This window comes from Chenopodium quinoa, unplaced genomic scaffold (assembly GCF_001683475.1).
Source record: "Chenopodium quinoa cultivar QQ74 unplaced genomic scaffold, ASM168347v1, whole genome shotgun sequence".
Lineage (NCBI taxonomy): Eukaryota > Viridiplantae > Streptophyta > Magnoliopsida > Caryophyllales > Amaranthaceae > Chenopodium > Chenopodium quinoa.
Genome location: NW_018745000.1, coordinates 7,764,489 through 7,783,665, shown reverse-complemented (window position 1 = coordinate 7,783,665; position 19,177 = coordinate 7,764,489). Strand labels below are relative to the sequence as shown.

Here is a 19,177-nt window from a genome sequence, read left to right as displayed (position 1 = left end):
TTTCTAAGTCTATATAATTGTAAAAGAATTTTATTAGATTTAGAGGATTTATTGTGTTGCTGTTGCAGGTGTTCACTCTACCGACTTTGGCCTTGAATTTTTGTATATTTGATTACGTTTTTTTTTTTTTTTTTTTACTTTGTTACAATTAAGGTGTGGAGTTGAGGTCATATCTATTTTTGGGAACTGGGAATGTGCTTTGTGGGAGCTTCCTCTTTTTCTTCACTTGCATTATCTCTTTGAACCCATGGTTAAACACTCTTGCATCATCGCTTTTTCCTTGCTTTTTATAAGGGGATGTCAATATTCTGAATATACAATTAATAAATAATGACCTAGACTGAGATATGTTCTGTTTCACCATCAATATTTTCTAGGTAGGAGAGTATAGTAGATGCAACATAATAATTTCTATGGAGAAGTCCTCATTCTCACCTTTCACCTGTAGGTTTTGGAAGCCTAATGTTCCTTAGCAAGTAAAGATATTTATTACCTTGCAGATTGATGTTAAAGAAATTTACTAAGAATTTTATAGTGCTTTTTCAATGATCAAATGAAGTGTCGTTCTTTAATTTATGTTCCTAAGGGCTACGATTAGTCCTTTATTTTACATTGCAAAAGCTACTTTCTAGTTGGAATTGACCTTAAATGTTGAAGAGTGGGTTAATTCAGACTCCTAGCTACAGTCCTTTGAAACTTGTACTTCTCTATCTGAGTTTATAAGACATCACGGGAGGCTTACTTATGGGCTGGGATTCCATTACTATGTTTTTGGTTGTTTTGGTTGTTGTGGCTAGTTAGGAATTCCATTACTGGGATTCCATTATAAGATATCAATCGGACCAGTCTTTTGTGGGATTAAGATTTTTTCTAGCCTCATGTACCCATGCTTTTGTAGCTTTGTCTAAAATATTTTGTTCAGATGTATGGAATTCTAGAATTTTAGTATCGTACTTAATTCTATCTCAATTGTATACTCTTTTACAAATACAGATTTTTTCTCTAGCTTTACAAGGGAAAAAAGGACAATGAGGCTGACAACTGGATCAACTAAGGAACATTTTTTGCAGCATGCTCTAATTATGCTAGGAGCCTAGTGGTTCTGGATTTAAAACCTATTAGAGTATTAGGTAATGCAACCTAAGCGCTAGAAGAAACTACATCCAACATTCTTAGCTATACATAAATATAGACATAGTAATCATGTAACATTTCAAGTGTAAGAAGACTACTTGCTTTAGTGGGGGATATGCTTTAGTGGGGTTATATTGGATAACCCGGTTTACTCTTCAAGCGGTGTTTGGTATGTTGGAATGAGAATTTGGGGATTAGAGAGTGGGATGAGGATTAGATATTGATTATGGGGATAAATAACACGATTACATACCTTTTCCAACATTTCTCCCTCTTGCTGTTCTTGTATGACAATTTAATCATTTCAACTCCCCTCTCGATTCTCATTCAATATTACCAGCCCCCCTAGGTTTTATTTTCATGGGAACTAGGAGTTTCTGTTCCCAATCCCTCCCCCTTCCCTCTTATGTTTCCATTCCTGGATTTGTTACAAATGGGACCAAGCTTCCCAATCTCATCTCTAATTTCCACGCACCAAATACTCCCTTAGTGAGTTAGTGCCAATCCTGTACATAGTTAGTTCATGAAGTTTGGAAGACGCAAGGGGTAGTTCACTAGTTTGGCTGGAGAGAAACGATAGGATTTGCAGTGGTTGGGAGTTTCTTTAGTTACTTTACAAGAGCATGTGTTGTATTAGCATTTCTATGCGCTCATACTCATGTGGCATTCCTATGAATCTTATAGGCTATAGCTAACTACCAATTTCATGTAGCATGTTTGGCAAGTAGTTCACCCGACATTTTTTCTTTTTAACTTTATGTCATATTTGGTAAGCATTTCTGTTCTGCTAGATTATAATTTCAGCTAACTTACGATTTCAAGTCAGTTTCCTTCTTTTTAGCTGGCTTCTCATATAATGAGATGGCTTTTCAACATCTGTTAACTTTACCCAATCTTTGCTGTTAGCTATTGTTTCAAATATATTTCAGCTTTTGGCTATTCTTTACCAATTCACCAAAAGTATTTGAGCTGTCACCTTTTTAATTTACAGCTACATTTTGAACTAGTCACCGATTTGAGCAGCTTAATGATTTCACAATTTCAGCTTGTTATACTAACAGACCTTAAGTCGAAGAAATCTTCTTTCTAGCAACCATTAGGGATGAAATATGAGACTATGAACTTTAAGCTGTCTTTGACTCAAGCCTTAGAAGAGCGCAAAACAGCTATGATTTTATAGAAAACCGGATGAATAGAAGGATAATTGGGTATGCGAAAAGGCATTTATGATTGATGGGAAAAAAACTTATAAGTCATTGTGACTAAGTCTACAAACATGTTAAGATTTCCTTTAATATATAGTTTGATATATTGCATTTGATATTTGATGTTTTTCATGCTGCAACCTTTTTTTTTTTTTTTTCCAGATTCAATCTCAAGATATTCATGTGGGCAATCTCGTGTGGCTTCGTGAAAATGATGAAGTTCCATGTGATCTTGTTTTGCTTGGTTCTTCTGATCCGCAAGGAACATGTTACGTGGAGGTGATTTGTTGATCTATTCACACACTCAAGTTGTTTGTCTGAATTACATTATTAGTTTATTACAATTATTATTGTGACTATTTTTTTTTAGGGATTTTCCATTTGGTACCATTGTAGTTTTGACTTTTCCACTTGGTACCCAATTTTTAGTTTAATTTCAAATGGTACCATTATACTTTCAATTTATTCTCTACCGTAGCATTCCATCAAATATATTATGTATTCTTTGATTTGGGTGTCATTAAAATTGATCGGTTAAAGTTTTAAGAGAATGTTTTAGCCCTTAGCGACCATAAGGTTCAAGTTTGAGGTCAAAATTAGCAAAAAAAAAAAAAAAAAAAAAAAAAAGCTAAAAAATGCCGCGGTTAATTATGTGCATAAAAAATGTCTCAATTTGTAAATTTCGATTTTTTTAGTGCAAAAAAAATGTTCGGTTAAAGTTTTGGAAGTCATTATGACCTTGAAGGATCAAAATTTGCACTCGAAATTAGAATTAAAGGACCACAATCGCCCCAAACTAATGTTACATTTAACGAAATGCTATAGTAAAGAGTAAGACAAAATGACAATGGTACCATGTGGAGTAAAAACTAAAAATTGGGTACCAAATGGAAAAACCAAAACTACAATGGTACCAAATGGAAAATAACCCCCCCCCCTCCCACCCCCCACCCCCCTCCCCCCCCTTTTTTTTTTAATGAATAAGAATAAATCAATGTGTGATGCTGATTATGAAAGAAGCTTGTCTTTGTAATATGAACCGAGTTGTAATATTAAACAAATCCAAATAGTGAATCAATTTTGCAATATATTGCACTAAAGATTGTCTTGTGATTGACATAATATAAATCCACTTTGTTTCAGACTTGTTACAGTCCAATTTTTTTCTCCCTTTGACAACCGAAAAACTATTCTGAAGGTCTACCTGAAAATAATAGATTCAGAGATTGAGTAAAAAGTAATGTGTGTAAAACTACAAAAACATCCTTGGGTGTCAAAAGGATTGCACACACCAAATTATATAATAAAAAAAATGAATTAGTCTGATACATGTGGTAATCCTTAAGGGACTTTCAAAATTATTAATGACCTCTTGGAATCGTATACCTAACATAAACAAAGTGAATTGAATCTGAAGCTGTTTCTTGTGCTTACTGATAAGTCGATAATTGTCAGTCAGCCCCATTTACTTTGAAATGCTATCTTTATATTGTTGTATAAGGAGTGCCATCCATGTATAAGAGAAGTAATCATAGTGCTTGTGTTATATCATGTTCAGATCTATCAATAAGGTCAGGAATCAGGATAGCTTTGATATTGTAAGTTTGTAACTACATCGTCTTTTCTTTGACTCAACAAATTTACAGACTGCTGCATTGGATGGAGAAACTGATCTGAAGAGAAGAGTGATTCCCTCAGCATGCATGGGCATAGACTTTGAACTACTACAAAAAATAAAGGCATGATCTCCTATTTAGTGTAGCTATGCCTTTAACTTTTAGATGGGAAATCACATCATGATAATGTAAATTCTTTTTCTACCATTGGCAGGGGGTCATTGAGTGCCCTAATCCGGATAAGGATATTATGAGATTTGATGCAAATCTCAGATTATTTCCTCCATTCATTGACAATGATTTATGCCCTTTAACAATTGATAACACAATTCTTCAGTCATGCTATCTGAGGAATACAGAATGGGCTTGTGGAGTTGCAGTCTACACTGGTCAGTCCTCAGTCCTATGTTATCTCAACAAACAGAAGATGATCTAATTATCTACACTTTCTTGCATAAAACTATTTGTGTATTCTTTGCCGAAAAGCAATCCCTTGTCTATGTTTATGCAAACTTATCTGGCTATGGGGTAAAACAAAGAATTTCTTTGTCCGATGTAGTGCTCTATAGTCTATACCACCTGATACAAGCACAAAAGCAATTATTCTGTCTCATGGAGTTTTATTCGTTTCTTAAAGTTTTGCTCTTCAGAACATAGAAAAATTATGTGTTTTGAGATATTCGCTTACGTCTTTTATTACCTTCTTTATCATTTGTCCCCTTTTCTTTCACTTGCTCTATCAATATGAAAAGGTGTTTTTGAGGAAAGCTTGTTTATCAGATATGTTTCTTGATACTGTTGTATATGTAGAGTCAAGTGTTTTATATGGAGCCACACCTTGATTTGTGGACAAAAAAATTTGTAATTCATTAAGCGTGTCTGTGTGTGATGGATTTAGCAATTGCCTGTACTGCATGGGTGACATGGTAGGTTTGCTGATGGTATTTTCACGTAAAAGAAAAAAAGAGTTTCAAAAGCATGCCTAGGCTCAGGGGCTTCTACGGCACTTTGAGAGTCAGATGTGTTGCCCCTTTTCGCCTCAAGGCGCTCCCAGTACAGTGCATTCTTGCTGGTGCAAGGCAGTACAGAACTACAGATAGAATCAGGCATCATGCAAGTGGTAGGTTTTTGACTTAATGAACACGATAAAATCTAGCTAGGAGAGAGGGGAAAAAATGTTTTAAATACTGTAGAATCACTAGTATCTCTAAGTTGACTAGGTAATTCTTAATCTTGAGTGGGGATGAGGAAGAAAGGGAGTTACATATTTAATAGTCAAAGGACCTAAGAGTTTCCTTTTTTTTTTTTTTGTTTGAAAATCTAAGGGATAACAGACTAGGTAACTCTAAATCTTGAGTGGGGATGAGGAAAAAAGGAAGTGGTGTATTTGATAAGCAAAGGACCTAAGAGTTTTTTTTTGTAAAACCTAAGGGATAACTACTCCTAACTTCTTCCCTGTTGTTACTATTTTTTATTCTTTATCCTTATCTCCTGGATATTGTACAATAAGAATGTAACTTATATTTCAACAATTGCTATACTAATACTCTATATCATGTTTACTTTTTTTCCTATTTGTATGTGTAATCTAGTAGTACATATTCTTAATTTATCTCTCTCCTCTCTCCTCTTTCCTCTCTCCAAAACCCTAGCCTCCATTGTTGAATTTTGAAGGGGCTTCCATCGGTTTTAACCGGTGGAAAGCCCCAATCCTTGTTTCTTTAAAGTTTTTTTTAGGTTTATAATAATGCTTCCTCCTTTTGGGAGGAACTTTTCTCTCTTGAAAGAAAGGGTTTCCGATCTCCTTCGAAAGACAAGGGTTTTTCGACCTCCTTCGAAAGACAAGGTTTATCTCCTCTTTTCGGGGGAGAAATTTCTTAGTTTTGAATCCATGATATTAGATCTAATGGATTGTCGCGAAATTATTTCATTGGTGAAAAAGTTATCAAGTTTTCGAATACAAACAGATGAATCAGAAGGAAAACATTTGTCAAGCGATATAAGCGGGAGATGTTCCACCGTGCAAGATCTACTCGACGATCGTAGATTTTATGAAGAAAAATTTTATTTGATTCAATATCTTATGTATTTGTTAATGTCGAATCTCTTTTGTAAATGTCGTATGACTTTTAATTAATAAAATATTTTTGCTATTAAAAAAAAAAGGAAAAAAAAAAGTAATACATATTCTTTTTGTAGGAAATTATTATCTTATGGCTGATTTTAGCACTTCATGATTTCTGTTTCTTGCTCTTTAGAAAAAAGGCGGTTTAATATCAAAAAAGCTGGTTGTGTAGAAAATATGAAGTACCAAAAAAAAAAAAAACAAAAAAAAAACTTTTTTGTCCCAAATTAAGTTCAATGTTTTTGAAAAAGTGCGTTTTCATATGTTACATGTGTACTTTAACTTTTTTCCCATTCTTTGATTTAAGTGAAACTTGTTCCCCGAGGAACCTTATGCATTTTGATAGCTCTAAAAAGAGACAAGCCATGTTACCTAGATTCTCTGTATTTCTTTATGTACCCGTATTGACATGACATGACCTTGGCATGGGTACGAAATCTGGGTCGGATCCGGCTTATATACCTCTGACTTGGTTACCTCAATTTTTGAGTTGTGGAAGCCCTATAAATTTGACTCATCAATCGTTGGGGAAAAAACTGTAAAATGTTAGGGCTTTTGGTCGCCCTAGTGAGGGAATCCTAATGGCCTTGTTCACACGCTTTTCTGATGACCTCAAGTGGTTGGAGATTGCAGGGTGGGTGGGTTGAGGAGAGAAGAGGACAGAGAGAATGAGTGTGCGCGCGCGCGCGGGGTGGAGGTTGGGGGGTTGTGGTTATTACTTTAATAGAGTATACTCATATTTCTTCATTTTATTTTTCTTACTGAAATTATAATTAAGAAGACATTATTGACTTTCAAGTTCTCCATTAGTTAAAAGTTTCTAAAATGTGTACTGTACTTGTTTTCAATATTAGAGTCCCCATGTTGGAAAATCAAGTCTGGGACTTGGTTGATTTGCCCGAAGGTTACACACCTATTGGTTGCAAATGGATTTTCAAGTTGATAACCGACAAAGAAAAAATATTAGAGTCCCTATGTAGCTTATTTTTGGAATTATAGTATCTGGCACTCAGATCTGTACCCATATCGAACTCTGCTTCCTGACTGCCATGTCTTCTTAAATGTTTTATGCATGATTATTTAATTTTGGAAAAGCTTGTTAAACTTTTATTTGAACTTAATCTCAAACTTTGTCGTGCTTTATCTTTTAAGTTTATATTATCATAAAACTCAACTTGATATTTAAAATTATAACTTCTATTCTAAAACTTTCTTCGAGCTAACTTGTTGATCTTCCCACCAATATTATGTTACTTTTTACTAAAGGTTCCAGTTAGATTTTATTGTATACTTTTTTCCGTTAGTTTTACTTGACCTATTTTGACTTTTACACTATTCAGACATGCACCTTTGACTTCCTTTTGTGATTATACATAAGAAAAACAGTCATGTGGGATCTAGTTTGAATCATCTCAAAAAATCCTATCATATTATTTAGTTGTTTTAATTTTTACTTATAATAAAGATTTGAAGATAATAATGATTAAATTTATGCATTGGCAAGGCATCAAGTAAAAATAATGGAGGAAGTATGATTCAATAGTAGATAAAAGTAAAGAAACATTTGAGCCTACTCACAAGGTTTTCAAGCCAAGCTTAGTTTTGCTCAACTCGTGAAAATTTTTAGGTGAGCTTTTATAGTTTTCGAACTTGTGACAAGAACAAGAATTTTATAAGTTTGTGTATACAATTAAAAACCAATTTTTAGACTTTGGTGTCTTTTGTAAACTTCAACCATTATAGGGTAATTGATTATTATTCTAAAAGTCACATGAACAATTGCTGCTAAATCTTTGGTTGATATCACATGAACAATATGTGAACTATAATATATCAATATCAAGCATAAGGCCATTAGGTGATGTTGATTATCTGGATTCTTTGCCACTTGAGTTCATGTGAAGAAATAGGAAATTTGTTATTGGACTTCAAATATTTGGTTCAATGTTTCTAGCGACGGCTTGAGATTTTGAAAAGATTCGGTGAAGCTGCTGTATTCTTTTACTTGACAATTTCCCCATTTTCAATATCCAGGCAATGAAACCAAGCTTGGAATGAGCCGGGGGATCCCTGAGCCCAAGTTAACTGCTGTTGATGCCATGATTGACAAGTTAACTGGGGCAATATTTGTTTTCCAGATAGTGGTTGTGACTGTTCTTGGTGTAGCTGGAAATGTCTGGAAAGATTCTGAAGCAAGAAAGGTCTGCTTCTGCTTGCAAATGTTGTATAAGTTAATTTACTGTTTGTGTTTGTGTCTATATAAGTTAGAAAAATGTTGTAAAAATTAATGCTTGACTAATAATTCTCCTTTCTTCTCCTTGCTCTGGCAGCAATGGTACGTTTTATATCCGAAGGAGAGCCCATGGTATGAACTGCTGATTATCCCTTTACGGTTTGAGCTGCTATGTTCCATAATGATTCCCATTTCAATAAAGGTAGGCAGCTTATTTTACCTCTCATGTAAGTTTGACCAAACTTGCTTTTGTGAGTTAGCATGTTTCTTTAATACCCTTTTCAATTGTCTGTGTGCGTCTTTTTTTGTTTCACTTATCCTATGTGGCGTTTTTTTCCTTATTTTTCCGACTTATCATCCCCTTCCTTTGGTTCTTTCCTGTGTCTCCTTTTATGGATCATATTGGCGTGTTCTGTTCGGGGATTGCTTGGAGCTCTCTGCTCCTAATTGAGCTTTCCTCTTTGTTTCCTTCTATACTGCTTCTCCTGGTGATATTATAAACCATTTCAATCTTATTGCTGTTTTTCTGTCCTTTGCTGTTTGCATTTCATGGTTCCTTTCTTTAAAGTTTTGGTGTAGCTGTTGTCAAGTAGTATTAAGTTCTGAGTGACACTTGGCATTTTTTGCTTATGTAGATAAATATTTTCACGATAGCTTGATTGAATGAGTCCTTCAATCTTTATCTTTCCTTTGTTTATGGGTGACAATGTGACATCCTGTTGGTGTCTTTCTAGTTTATTTTCTGTATCACTTTATTGGAATAAGCCTTTCCACAGATGCATTCAATATTCAAGTTTCATTGTAAGTGGCTGGGTTATTGCCTGGTTCACATTTTAAAAACTTCCTGCCTTTTCAGTTGAAAGTATTTTTTTAATGGTTAGGCGGGTTCTTGATTATGTTTTAAGTCCTAGGCTATGCCATTCTCTTCCTATTTATTGTTACTTTCGTGGGCATCGAGAAAAACTGGGCCATATAGAATGAGTATCTGGTACTGTAAACTATCTTTGGTTTATTTCGAAGATTTAGATCTGTAGCTGAAGTAGTGGTTAGGATTATATGAAGATACCATGAGAAACCTGCTTATTGACAGATATAACCATAGAAAATGGCATACTAATAACAGAAGTTTTGGTCATGTAGATATGTCTGTGTCTGAAAACGTACAAAACTTTGATATGTACACTAATTTGAGTTAGATGAGCATGTATTCTGGCTTTGGAGTTAGACGGATATGTATACTGGCTTTGGACTGATGAACATGTATACTGGTGTTGAAAAAAATATAATAATCATCTATGTATAATTATGTGCAGTGTGTCTTATATGTGAAGTTTGTATACTTTGATTTTGGCAGGTATCTCTTGATCTGGTAAAGAGTTTATATGCAAAGTTTATTGACTGGGATCTTGAAATGTTTGACCAAGAAACAGGTGTCCCTTCTCATGCAGCAAAGTAAGATATGATTCTTTGCTTCTATAAGTCCAATACATGATGAATGTGGAAGGATATTATTGTATTTTTCTTTTGCAGTACAGCAATTAGTGAAGACTTGGGACAAGTTGAATATATTTTGACTGACAAAACTGGTACCTTAACTGAGAACAAAATGGTCTTCAAGAAGTGCTGCATTGGTGGAGTTTTCTATGGGAGTGAAAATGGGGATGCCTTGAAAGGTTTGTTTTTGGCCAGGATTTGTGATGCTATCTGTAATTTGCTGTTTCAGTTTCATTTGTTTATTAGGTCTTCAAATTTCGTAGTGGCATACATTCACAGGTATTATAGGGGTGTTGTCAAAATATATCTGTTTAGAGTATTCCTTTGTTAAAATCTGAAACTGGCTTTCCTGGGATATTCAATAAATAAATGATGAATGGTGTGTTTGAGATTTTTTATTACTAATTTCTACAGTCGCCAGGTCTGTTTACTTTCTTTAGGTCTTATTAATGAAAAAAAATCTCTTCTGACAATTGCTTATTAACTTTAAAAGGTTAGAAATTATGAAATAGGAATTGAACTTTTTAAAACCTACCTAAAATAGAAACATTTCAACCAAAAAGAAACTTCCCAAAAGGGATACAGTCAACTAATTTGGAACAAAAGGAAGTATATAGGTTTCTTAAGATGAGTGACTCCAACTAAGAGAATATGATTGTTTTTTAAGCAAGAGGCTTGTTGTGGGAAATGTTGAAGCAATTTCATATCTTTGAAAAACCGTAAGTGGATTCACAGAATGTTAAAAAACTCAGCAAGGTTTAGTATTCTCGTGTATGAGGATCACTGGAGGGCTAATTAAGCTCTTTAGTACTTGGAGTTGAGTCTAGGCCGCAGAATCCACGTTTTGTTAAGGTTGGTAGAGTACCATATACTGTGGTTAAACTGGTCACTGATTGCCTGATTGTCCTAGCTGTGTTTTAATTTTGTGCACGTAAAGGATAATGAATCTGGCCTAAGTTATAGCTGTTGAATTAGCAGAACAATTGCCACTTTTCTTATCAGCGGTATAAAGAAAATAGATTTTTGGTTTCTAGGAAAAAGATGTCCCTGTCATCCCCGCATTACTTGACTACAGTTGATGGGGAAGAGGGGAAGGGGGTATAGCCTTATGTTTTGGTTTATTGTATCTTTATATATAATTTATTTGGGTGCAGCTTTTGTTTGAATTGTATTCTCACAACTGCCAATTCTGTAATGTGTGAAGCAGCAAATGTTGGCATGATAATAAAACACAATAGACTTACTGCTTATTCCTTGGAAGTTTAAATATCAGACCTACTTTTACCTATTCCTCTATAATTTTGTGATTACACCAGTTGTCCTCATGGTAAATGCCTCTTCAATATTGTAAATCCTAAACCTGTGAAACTACATGGGAAGCCTGGTTTGATCATGTATAAATTTGTTTGGGGTTTGTGTGCTGGCTCTTAATTCTTTACATATATTGTACAGATGCTGCACTTCTTGATGCTGTTTCCAGTGGCTCTTCAGATATCATCAGATCTCTAACTGTTATGGCAATATGTAATACAGTTATACCAACAAAGAGGTGACCTTTATATTTGAGTTGAATTTCACTTTAATTAGGCTCTTTTCTTTTGTATGATTTGTACTGCTGAGGTTTGCGTTTAATCTTATAGTAAAGTTCTGTGTTGTCCATTTCTGTCTATCTTAATCTTCAGTAAAAGGGGAGATGTTGTGTATAAGTCACAATCTCAGGATGAAGAGGCCCTAGTTCAAGCTGCTGCTCAATTGCATATGTTTCTAATCAATAAGGCTGCAAATATTCTTGGTATCATTCTGTTTCTGTCTTATCTATATAAGTACATGTCAGGTGTTTATATATCTGTCAGTCTTATAATTTGAATTCTTTTTCCAGAGATAAATTGCAATGGGTCTTTGATACAATATGAACTACTGGACGTACTTGAGTTCACCTCTGATAGGAAGAGAATGTCAGTTGTCGTGAGAGATTATCAGAATGGGAAGATTATGCTATTGTCGAAAGGGGCTGATGAAGCAATTTTTCCTTGTGCAATTACTGGTAAAAAACCTTCCTTCGTTTTCTATTTTGATTAGTAGGGGTAAGGCTGCTCCCATTTGGACCATCCAAGATCCCGCCTCAGTGGGTTTAATAATAGGTCCTCTTCTTTTAATATATTTTATTTATATATTATTATATTTTTGAGTGGCAAAAACAGAGGGGGGAGGTCTTGTTCTTTTTATTGGAAATCATCATGCTATAGAATCTCATATCCTTTGAGAGGGACAATTAATATAGCTTGTCAAAGTTGTAGAGGTGGTTCACATAACGCTAATGTTAAAGATGCGGTATTGAGTGATGTTTGGTGCGTTTATGAATGCAGTTATGCAGTGTTTTTTTTAAAGGTGTTATTTTCTTTTCTTTTTTTTATTTTTGAGATGGCTGACATGGAAAATTGTGTGGATATGGAACAGTATAGTAGACGTTTACTAGAACGAGTTTGATGATATAAAGTTTTGACCTAGTCTTCAATTAGATTAATTTGATAACCAGACCAAGAAAGGGAGTTTATGTAAGGACAAGTACATGGTTTCTAGTCTCTCTCTCTCAATATTATTTCTTAAATATTTGAACAATGTTTTTTCTTCTAAACTTCAGTATCTCTCATGCCTGTACACGAAATAATTGATAATAGCTTATAGTGTGGTGTAATTGCCACCTGTTAAAAACTTCAAATTTCCCTGGTGTTGAAGTGAGTTATTTTGTCTTAAAAACTCTCAAAATTCTTCTTCATAATGTCACCCAACTTAATGCCATTTTTTTCTTTGACCTATTTTGATATGCAGTATTTATTTCTGATCATGATGTGCATCATGCTTGCAAGTGTGGGCTTTGGTTCTGTAGTCAAGAGATGTGCCTTCACAGGATCAACACGGGATTTTTTTGCTGTTTTATTATAGATATGATATTCTTTTTGCCACTTTATTGATTATTAGCTTTCTGAAACTAGGTCAACATATACGGACATTTACCGAAGCTGTTGAACATTATGCTCAACTGGGATTACGGACTTTATGTTTGGCATGTCGTGAGCTCAAGGAGGATGAATATCGTGAATGGTCTTTGATGTTTAAGGAGGCTAGTAGTACTTTGGTTGATAGGGAGGTAACTCTACATCTCACCAGTATCTAGCTACTATGATTATATTACAATATCTCGGTTTCCTTGAATATAATATACATTGATTTGCAGTGGCGGATAGCCGAAGTGTGCCAATTAATAGAACATGACCTTGAAATTCTTGCTGTGACTGCAATAGAAGACCGTTTACAAGTAAGTACCCTATTATGAAGACGTTAAATTGTTTTCTAATTTCGGCATGGAAAAACTTAAATTTTGATTGCAAACTTATGGCGTGTTTATTGCTGTTTGTTTTTACATTCATTACATTCATATAATTTTATTTTTTCGCTTGGTTTTGTGGCCTTTCTGAGCTAGTTCAGATATTTTATACATCTTCTGTTCATAAATAGTCGTACCGTCTCTGAATGGCTCATATGTTAAGAAAATGGAGAGAGAATGTCAAAAATACAATTCTGCCCTTGGCACTCAACAGCAAGCACCCACTGCCATCCTGGGAAGCATGGCTATAGATATCATGACTATTACCACTGTTACATCACCTAACCACCACCATCATACCACCACAATCACTTAAATTTCAATGCCCCAAATTCCCGAAACCACCACAATGCCTCCAACATCCAACAATTTAAACAGAGATTGAGAACCTACCACACTTGGATCCAACATCTAATTAAAAATTAATTATAATAAAAACATGGCAAAAATCACAGTAACATTTCAAACCAATTCTAAAATTACAAGTCACTCAGCAAATTTGAAAGAACAAGAACTACAAAGCAAAACCCATCAAATTAGCAACTAGATGAGAAAAACCTGACAAAATTTTGAATTTGGTAGAGAAAATACAATCAAAGAGAAATGATGAACTATGCTTGGTGGTTGAATTTGGGTATTAAGGTTTTGGATCTGCGACCTCTTTACTCATGCTACAGCATAAGGAAAGAAGCTTAGGTTGGTTATACATGTGAATTTGGTTGTCGGAGCTGTGGGAAAGGATGAGTTCAAGGTTGATGACAATAGAGGGTATGGGGTAGGAGATGCTGATGTGGTACTGGTACGGCATGTTTGGCAGGCTAGAATGGAGAAGATGAAGACTGAGAGGAGAGACCTAGGAAGTAAAGATGGGAGTGGATGATAAAATACAATTACAATATGTCGGAGAGAACTTTTGTGATCATTTAATGGTCTCAGAACTTTTTATAAGACTAGTTCTATAATAAGGTTGGCCAGATGTGATATTAGCATATGCCTTTTGCAACTGGATTCTTTTGACGCCAAGTAATTAAGGAGCTAGAACCATTATAGTATCTTAAGTCCTTATAATGTTATGATACTTTGATTTTGCATGAACCTGCTTGGGGCTGTTCAGAGTGCAGTCCAAACTGCAAACCAAATAGTCTATTAGCAGTTTGGGTAATTTAACCGATTATAGTTTGTGGTTTAGATGCAGTTCCTAAAAATTTTGGAATTAAACCGCTCTGCAAACTGCAATTTAATGCGGTATTTGGTCCAAAGCACATATCACATTAGATCATTAGTCTTTATCATTTTATTCAGATGCAGTTCCTAAAAATTTTGGAATTAAACCGCTCTGCAAACTGCAATTTAATGCAGTATTTGGTCCAAACCACATATCACATTCGATCATTAGTCTTTATCATTTTGTTTTGTTAAATAAAAAGTTGAAGAAATAAATCCAGGGGTATCTTTTGTGCAATTTATTTTAGATGATGTGATTAAATTGCATCGGAGCAAACCGTGTATAATTTTTTTGTTTTTCTTTTTTTTTGGAATTAAACCGTGTATGTTTTGTTGTGCTTTAGACAAAATAATTTAAGCCAAAAATAGTTTTAATTAATAGGGAAAATGTCGGAATTTTTAGTATTTATTGTTAACTCATTTTTTCCCAATTTCCATTGTAATCTCATTTTTGTGGTGCACTTTTGTTGTGCTTCAGACAAAATAAGTTGAACCAAACATAGATTTAATAGGGAATTCTTGGATTTTTAGTGTTTATTGTTAACTCATTTTTTTCACACTCTGTCTTGGCAACAAGGTCATTGCTTTTGCATGTCTAGCACATATACCTGCCTATTAACCATGTGGTTTTGAAGAGTTAAAAAAGAAAAACAGCTATTGTTTAGTTGGCGGACCTGGAGGCTTGCGGGTAGAAGTACTATCCTTTCCACGGGTGGAGGAATAAGCAATTAAAAGCGGGTAGATCGCCCACTCGGGATAGGCAATGGTTTGTGCATCTGGTGGGGCGTGGTTCTGATGGTTTGGTGAACCAAAGGGTGAAGCGCAAGTGCAGAACTGCCAATGATAGTGGATATGATGATGGTCTGGGTGTTATCATTCAAGGTTACTGCGGTGATGGTCGTGATGTCAGAAATTGTCATCATGATGAAGAAGGAATTAGTGAAGCTTGTAGGAAATGACAGGGATAACATCGACTTTATCGCTGCCCTAGAGAATAATTCAGCAGACATTATTAAGGGTAATTTGATCACACACCTTGAGGTTGGATAAGGAGCTTGCAATTAAATTGGGAAAAACGGGAAAGGATCTGAATTACAACTCATATATCTGTAGATGTAAAGCAAGGGATTTTGGACATTCTCTAAACCATTTATTTCAACCCTCACCTCACCTATAAACCCAACCCAAGTTTGGATAGCTTCACAAATCTATTAAACATAAACCTCTTGGTTAGTAGCTCATCTAAGCCCATATAGAGAGGGCATGAGCCTCACTTGGTTGATGCCCAATGCCTAAAATTTCAACCCACATATCTTCACCCGTCACCTTACAACTCCTACATTATTAAATCCAACCTTCTTACCCAGTCTTTCAGCCCACAAAACTCCAACTCCAGCACCTATCCACCTCTTTACCTCAGTTTACCCTCATTCATCCTGTTGCAAACCCAACAGTAAGCACTAAGAACTCCACCTAGACATTACAACTGTTCATAACCATACTTAACCTTTAGTACAAAAATCGTTTTTATTATGCCTCCAACTCACTAGATTCCAGCACCAAACCCATCCTACTCTTGATATCATTCCATGGGAGTCTCATAACTATTTTTCATGGCTCAACCATTGAAAGAAAAGATAAAAGCTCATTGGTGGGTAGTTTAATGTTAAGCTTATGTAGTTTCTCGGTTTTGTGAAGCGACAAGTGGGATGTTGATCATTGTTGCCTAGGCTGGGAATCAAATGCTAACTACTATCTACAGGAAAAGGTGAAAGTTTGGAGTTAGGTTGTGATAAGCATCAAAGTAAGGTGGAGTGAGGTGGGGGGTTATTTATGTAGTGATGTTATAATATAGTTTGCTTGATGAAAAGGGTAGATAGTTATCTAGAGGGGAAGCACTACATATATAGGGAAGATTAGAGGGTGGCAATTCATCTTGAGTATTGATGAGAGTTTTAGTTGGCTTTTAGATTGTTAAATAGGAGAGAATCAAACCTGTCGAAGTTTATATATCCTTTTGTTATTGCTGTTTTTTCCTGAAATTAATCAATCAAGCTTCCCTCTCTTAACAGTATCCTCCATTTTGTTCTTCTAAATACAGCCTTTATAGTGATGTTGAGAGATTACAAGATTATTAGATCTAGGCCTCTTTGTGGAGCTTTTTTCGGATTTGTTTTTTTTTTTTTTTTTTTTTTTTTTTTTTTTTTTTTTTTTTTAAAACAAGAAAAATGATTTCATTAATGAAAGATAATCAAACGACACTTACAAACTATTCGTAGGAAAATTAGAATTCCAACACAAGTACAAATCACCTTACAACTAGATACATCGCAGATTCGATCAATGATAGCCTTAATAAAAAACTTCATATGAAGCAATACAATCTGTGAATTAACACTAATTCGGCTTGAGATCCACTGATGAAAAGTTGTTTGAGTGAAAATACTCATATGGTCTTCTAGATATTTCGGAGATTATGAAACCCTAAATCTTCAATTTTCGGCAGACAAACAAAAAAAGAAAGTAACCCTAATAGAATAACCATCATCTCAAAGATGGGATCCATTTATTGAAAGCAATTAAAAAGTTTTTTGGGGCTTACCACCGGTAAAAACACCGATGGAAGCCCCAAAGATTCACAAAAGAGACCAGAAGAAGAGAGATGAAAAAGAAAGAGAAAAAAGGAGAAGAGTGAAGGAAAACCTTCAAAAAAGCAGGAAAAAATCTAGCTATGGAGGCTAGAAAAACCCTCCCAAGGGATAAACCCTAGAGGGAACTAGAAAAACTCTTCCAAGGAGAAACCCTAGAGGGAACCTTTCGTAATTATCCGGATTTGTTTGTTTACAACAACATTAACTACAAAGCCTTAGTCCCAAAATGATTTGGGGTCGGCACATAAATCTTCATAAAGAACTGTCCGAAAAGGAAAAAGAGCACAGCAAAATAATCGATTGAATAAAAGTTGGATAAAAGCGTGTAAAGTGAAAAACAGAAAGAGTATACAAATAATATTTACGAGATTTTGAAAAGAGTGGTAAGGGGATAAAAAGGAGAGGTAAAACATGCTAGTAAAAACATTAAGGTATGAGAAAACATTAGCAAAAGAAATAAGTAAAGTTTGCAAAACACAAAGTGAGTAAATGAAAGTAAATGCTAAACACGAGGTGCATTCTTCGTCTCTTTGTGGATTTGTTTGTTTGAGAAAAAATAGAGAACATTCACAAAACCTGCATTGGAACTTCTTTTTATTGGTATGCTTCTGTGTTGTGCAGAATGGGGTACCAGAAACCATTGACACCCTCAGAAAAGCTGGAATAAACTTTTGGATGTTAACTGGAGACAAGCAGGGAACTGCTATTCAAATTGCTCTTTCTTGCAATTTTGTATTCCCAGGTACTTTAATTTGTGTTAATTGCTGTTTTCTTTTTATCTTGGTATATACACTGGGTAAAAGCCCCAGAGATATGAAAACCAATCTGGAAAAACATAAAACCTCAAATCTCAGAAGTGTCACACATTTCAATGTCTTGTATAGCAGACGCCTCCTCTGCTGTGGGGGATCTATTTGTTAATGTAATAGAACATCAGCAAATATATCTCATTTGTCTAATATACATTAATTCAAATGATTCATTGGATAGAGAGCCTACTCTTTTCCTGAATCTCTGTTTGTAATTTCTTATTCTGGCAACAATAACTTTGATAAATGGTTCATGTTTAAAGGGCTTCATGCTAATATGAATCTCATATGTGTGGTACAAAAACTTTAGGTTTTTACGAATGCATCCTTTTCCATGTGCTAGATACTTTCTACTCCTTGCATGCCCATATAAACGCCCTATCTGCCTTATGCACACATGTATTGGATGGTGAATAGAATATTAAGATAGTGGGGATTGGTTGAGTAAAAGTGAATAAAAAAGGAATATAAGAGAGGTTTGGTTAGTCATGTCCGCTTAGGGCTAGGTGCCTGTGACCAAATTCAAGAAAATGTCTCTTTTTGGATATGCCTTGGCTCGTAGCATATATGGCCATTGTTTTTATTTAGAGAGAGCCGCAAAGGGCATACAGTTCTTGGGTACCACTTCGCAATGATTTACTCTATGTGATCCAAGGCAGATGGGGATTTCAAATATTACTCAATCTGGTATAGCGCGGAATTGGGGTTATTTTTAAATCCGTTTACTTTGTGAGGTTACTTTATCCTTATGCTTTATTCAATTTACTATTTCAACTTCCAAAAATATATAAGCACTGTCAGGGCCATCAAAATTCAAGGATGGTCAATAGAATAGTGAGTTCACCTAATCCCTCTCTTGAGGATCACTCGTAAATCAAATATTTAGATGATTGCACACTATTCCCCTCTAAAAAGACAAAAGAGAAAAAAAGTAAGCAAGGTGATTACTAACTCCCACTCTTCCACATTATCCGAGTTGCTCTGTTCTGATTTTATTCATCAGAAGATTTGGATACTTAGCTCAGCATTTGTTGAATACATGACCTCATTTCCATGTAATATATGTGGAATTCACTTGCTTTGCTTTCTTTTCCTATCTACAGATACTGAGGTAATCGTATCATGTCTATCATCTCAATAATAAGGGTTATAACTTTTTCTGAACTTTGGACAGAACCAAAAGGTCAGCTCCTGTTGATTGATGGGAAAACTGCAGATGAAGTTCGCAGAAACTTGGAAAGGGTCCTGTGTACAATGAGAATAACAACTGCTGAGCCAAAGGTACTGTTATATCATTTTTA

At 34.9% G+C, this 19,177-nt stretch overlaps 1 protein-coding gene across 5 annotated transcripts in view; it reads left to right on the top strand.

Annotated features, from left to right (window-relative positions):
• LOC110707575 (phospholipid-transporting ATPase 2-like) overlaps window positions 1-19,177 on the top strand; it is a 29,686-nt gene that overhangs the window by 4,339 nt on the left and 6,170 nt on the right. For all 5 annotated transcript variants that reach the window (XR_002508571.1, XM_021885599.1, XM_021885602.1 and 2 more), the window contains 14 exons: window positions 2,502-2,618; window positions 3,986-4,078; window positions 4,170-4,344; window positions 8,115-8,281; window positions 8,411-8,515; window positions 9,668-9,765; window positions 9,844-9,986; window positions 11,260-11,356; window positions 11,490-11,599; window positions 11,687-11,851; window positions 12,801-12,955; window positions 13,043-13,123; window positions 17,689-17,809; window positions 19,051-19,157. Coding sequence is in view for 4 of the 5 variants with exons in the window: in XM_021885599.1 (XP_021741291.1) it covers window positions 2,502-2,618; window positions 3,986-4,078; window positions 4,170-4,344; window positions 8,115-8,281; window positions 8,411-8,515; window positions 9,668-9,765; window positions 9,844-9,986; window positions 11,260-11,356; window positions 11,490-11,599; window positions 11,687-11,851; window positions 12,801-12,955; window positions 13,043-13,123; window positions 17,689-17,809; window positions 19,051-19,157 (1,734 nt within the window). In the remaining variant the exon portion in view is untranslated. The remainder of the gene's footprint in view (window positions 1-2,501; window positions 2,619-3,985; window positions 4,079-4,169; window positions 4,345-8,114; window positions 8,282-8,410; window positions 8,516-9,667; window positions 9,766-9,843; window positions 9,987-11,259; window positions 11,357-11,489; window positions 11,600-11,686; window positions 11,852-12,800; window positions 12,956-13,042; window positions 13,124-17,688; window positions 17,810-19,050; window positions 19,158-19,177) is intronic.